This window comes from Labrus mixtus, chromosome 20 (genome assembly GCF_963584025.1).
Source record: "Labrus mixtus chromosome 20, fLabMix1.1, whole genome shotgun sequence".
Taxonomy (NCBI): domain Eukaryota; kingdom Metazoa; phylum Chordata; class Actinopteri; order Labriformes; family Labridae; genus Labrus; species Labrus mixtus.
The window spans coordinates 24189189-24193854 of NC_083631.1; the positions used below are offsets into that span (position 1 = coordinate 24189189).

Sequence of the window (4666 nt, forward strand, 5' to 3'; positions counted from 1 at the left end):
GTCTCCTTCTCCTGCTTTTTCCCCTGAACGCACCACCACCTCCTCCACCACCTCCTCCACCTCCTCCTCCTCCACCTCCTCCTCCAGAAACACTAATTTAATCATTATGATAAGCTGTATTTTACATAAATATACTGCTTCCAACACTGACATAAAGATTTAAAATCAAAATACATATTTTAAAAATTAAATCATCCAACTGCGTCTTAAATGTGTTGCGTGACGTCACGACAGAGAGGAATAAATAAAGTACATCATGTTAAATTAATAAGGCAGAATATTATTCTCAAATGGGTTTAAATCATTCAAATGATACGAAAAGACACAACATAATTATTCAAAATTATTTCTTCCCACCCAAAAATTAAAAAAAATAAAATAAAATAAAAAATGTTTTTTAAAAAAAAACAACAACAATATATTCAGTTAAAGTTTCTGAGCATGCGCATAAAAACTATTACTGTATTACTCATACAAACGTTTTTATATTTTATTCATTTGAACTTGTCGAATTCTTCGTCACATGTCTATTGCCTTATTTAAAAAATAATATTTTAATATGTATATTTAGCTTATTTTGAAGCGTAAAGCTAACGTAGGCAACGTAAGAAATAAAATATGAAATTTAAAAGAATGGGTAGCAAGCTCAGGTCTGCAGTCTCTTTATACATATATTATAAGGAATGATTTACAGTGCAGTCATGTTTTTAATGTGTGTGCGCCCCCTGGTGGAACTTAATAGACTCTGCTGGGAGAATTGTAAAAAAAAAATAAAAAAAAAATACTAAGTAGGTAAATTGAGTTTATTTAAATTACACTTACACACACATCAGTCTCCAAGGACACAGCATACAGAAAATATCTTTCGATATCTACACCTGAGGGAATGATCAGAGTTACAAGAGAATATCCACGACCAATGACGTGATCTTAAAGTATATGGTTTTTGGTTTTATCTTTAAAAATACCTCCTGATGCACACAAGCTTCAAGAATGGAAATAAAATATTGAGTTAAAATAATAATGATTGAAACTAAAGCAGCAGCATCTCAGTCCTGCAGTCTGTGGTTCATTCTTAAATAATGGTTAAAGCTGCAGTAATGTTTTCTTTATGCTCTTGCGCCCCCTGGTGGCCGTGTGAGACACAGCATCTGCAGAGGGTTTCACATCACCTCTGGAAAAAAAACAATTCTGTCTTGTAAAATGCTTTTCTTAAAAAAATGCATTAAAAGGAAATTATGTAAAATGTTTAAAGAGATAATATTATGTCTCTGCTTTAACACATACACACATGCACAGTCTCTCTCTCTCTCTCTCACACACACACACACACACACACACACACACACACACACACACACACACACCAATCTGCACTAATTCCTCCACTTCACCTGCCCGCCTCAGAACAAATGATTGCTGTCACTTCAGGCCGACTATGATGTGTAAATGTGTGTGTTGCTCTCTCTCTCTCTCGGTGTCTCTCTGTGCGTGTGTGTGTGTGTGTGTGTGTGTCTCTCTCTCTGTCTCTCTCTCCCTCTCTCTCTCTGTCTCTCTCTCGCTCTCTCTCTCTCTCTCTGTGTGTGTGTGTGTGTGTGTGTCTCTCTCTCCCCCTCTCTCTCTCTCTGTGTCTCTCTGTGTGTGTGTGTCTCTCTCTCTCTCTCTCTCTCTCTGTGTGTGCGTCTCTCTCTCTCTCTGTCTCTCTGTCTCTCTCCCTCTCTCTCTCTCTCTCTCTCTGTGTCTCTCTCTCTCTCTCTCTGTGTCTCTCTCTCTCTCTGTCTCTCTCTCTCTCTCTCTGTGTCTCTCTGTCTCTCTCTCTCTCTCTCTCTCTCTCTGTGCGTCTCTCTCTCTCTCTCTCTGTGTGGCAGAGAGGTCACATCACTCCACACAGACGCCTGTTTCACAGACTGACACTACGGGAGCCCAGAGGAGACATTTCTCTCACTGTGAACATCTGCTGGACAGAAGCTGCTGTGGAAGCGGGCCTTGTGGGTGGATCTCTGGCCTGTGGTGTCTCAGGGTGGAGCCTGGATGGAGCTGGGGCTGGATGCTGTTTGTCCCTGAGGATGCTCTGTGCTTTTCTGAAAGGTTTTGTTGTAGTTTATTAAATAGAATTCGCTCAAATGAACTTCCTCTTTGACCTCCGTATGCTTGTGCACATTATTATTAAGGGCCAATAAGGGTCAGGGTATCCAGGTGATTTACATCAGAAAAGCTCTGAACACAATAGCTCAGTTTGATTTCATCACATTCCCTGTCTTGGTTTCTTTTCTTTGCTTGCGGCTTCAGATAAGTTTCGATTTTGAACCAACAAGAAAATCCTGCAGTTCGGTTTCGTTTCCTCAACTTTCTCCCCCTGCTAGGACATTCTCACTGTCCGCCACTCATTGGCTGTCACCTCGTGTCAGTCAAACCTCTCAGCCAATGATATCACAGAGTCGGAGAAAGAGGCGGGGCATAGCGCATAAGGCAGTTATAAACACAACACGCAGACTCATTTTAAAGCTGAAAGCGACGACTGCAGAAGGAGAGGTGGACGAGAAGATAAAAACACAGGTATTATATTTATATTTTTAAACATTAAAGCTACATTAAAACGGTTCACCGTGATACTTCTGATCCACTTTACATGTTAAGAGGTCATTTAAGTTGAGCATGTCGCATGCACGAGCACACAGGTGATGAGGTCATCCTTCTGTCCACCTTACAGACTTAACAAGTAGAAGAACAAAAAGCTGTGGTCGCCATGGCTCTGGACGGATGTGGCATTTTCTGCAAGTATGTCCTCATCATCTTCAACATCATCTTTGCGGTAAGACTGTCAAATGAAGCATCAGATGAACACGTGTCACTGTGGATTTGATTCTGACTGTAATGTTTTTTATAAAACGTCGTGAGAAGGTGAAACAATCATCTTGAAGTTGTTGATTTGGTGTCATGAGGTGTGTCATCAGCAGCTCAGGTTATTTGCTCCATTGATTTCCTGGATTGAATATGTCTCACTTCCGTTAGTTATTAAACCCCTCCTCTCTGCTCCTTTAGTAAACACCTGGGCGGACATGGACACATGTTTTGGGATGTAACAATTCACTCAAATGTTTGTGCACATTATTATTAAGGGTCAATAAGGGTCAGGGTATCCAGGTGATTTACATCAGAAAAGGTCTGAACACTAAAAAAAAATCTTTATTACAAATAGCTCAGTTTGATTTCATCACATTTCCTGTCTTGGTTTCTTTTCTTTGCTCGCGGCTTCAGATAAATTAAGTTTTTGCACCAACAAGAAAAAATCCAGCTTCCCCTCAGTGACTTATCGACACATACTCGTCTTCAAAATGGGACTATAAATAAATACCCTTCCAAGTCTTTAATTAGCGCCACCATTTATTTTACCAAACAAGACTGTAGACAGATTATGACTGACAAAGATTCCTTTAGGGGTTCAAACCTGCTTGTAAGTGAGAAATACTGTTTATTTGATGGATTGCCCCTTGAGATGAACCGTCTCGTTTTCGAGGGGGTTCAACACAAAAACCAAAAATCACAACAGTACAGTGTGATACAGACAGTCAAGCAGGAAATACACACAGAAACATAAAGGCTCTCAAACACCCATCCGCCCACGTATCCCTCCCGCAAAGCCACAGCACCCACACAAAGTCATCAGAGGTAGACGCACATAGTGACATATGCAATCAAGAAAACAAAAAGATATTACCATGAGAAGCAGCAACAGAGCTGAGTGGTTTGAGCTCTTCATGTCTTTGTTCTCTCAACATGCTGCATCATGTTGGTCGTTCTGTTTCTGTACTTCCCCGTCTTCTTGAAATATCTGCACACAGTTTTTGTCTCGTGTGTTATCCTCTCACCTCTTTCCTTTTCTGTCTCGGTGAAGCCAAAACACTTCCTCACCTCTGATTTAAAAGACAGTGGTGCGTCCTCAGATTCTAAATCTCACTCTGCAGCTTCTGACGCTCCCCATGTTACTGAGATTCATTTTTCACAGTACAGATGTGAACTTTGACACCTTTGAATCTATTTATGACGATGTAATCTTCACATCCCTAACAATGAATCAGTGTGTGTTCCTCTTGTTGTATCCAGGCAGTTTCATAATTATTATGACACTCCGTATCTACGGTGGCCCGCAGGTGCAAAAGGCTCGGCAGCAGCTGAAGCAGCGCACCTTTAGAGGAAAGCAGAAACGCGTGCAGTTCAAAAAAAACCAAAACAAACTGACATGGTGGGCGTCTTTGTCGACCAGCTCCCCATTTTGGATTATGATAACAAATGTATTTGAATGTTGGCATGCGACCTGCTTTGAAAACAGACTCCATGTAATGATGATGTAATAGATGAGGTAATGAGCGGAGGGTTGATCTTGACGTGTATTACTCCTGTGAACGATAAAAACAATAAAAACGAGTCTCCCTCAAAGTCAACACATCACGGACGAGCTTTGAATGTTTGAGGATGTTGAACAGCGTTGCAGAGATGTCAGCGTGCTGCTCGTGTGGCTTGTGGTTTAGTTTCATTTCTGTGTTGTTGTTTTTTTTTTGCTGCAGACACTCGGGTTCGCCTTCCTCGGGTTGGGTCTGTGGCTGAGGTTCAGTGACAACACCCGAGGAATCTTTGAAATAGACGCCCTCAGCTCGACCACGTTTGT

At 41.1% G+C, this 4666-nt stretch overlaps 1 protein-coding gene across 3 annotated transcripts in view; it reads left to right on the forward strand.

The window, feature by feature from the left end:
* Positions 1 to 2659: 2659 nt before the first annotated feature.
* zgc:65811 (uncharacterized protein LOC393524 homolog) overlaps positions 2660 to 4666 on the forward strand; it is an 8028-nt gene continuing 6021 nt past the window's right edge. For all 3 annotated transcript variants that reach the window (XM_061027218.1, XM_061027219.1, XM_061027217.1), the window contains exons 1-2: positions 2660 to 2812; positions 4566 to 4666. The exon at positions 4566 to 4666 is cut by the window's right edge and continues 5 nt beyond it. In XM_061027218.1, coding sequence (XP_060883201.1) covers positions 2747 to 2812; positions 4566 to 4666 — 167 coding nt within the window. In that variant the 5' untranslated portion in view covers positions 2660 to 2746. The remainder of the gene's footprint in view (positions 2813 to 4565) is intronic.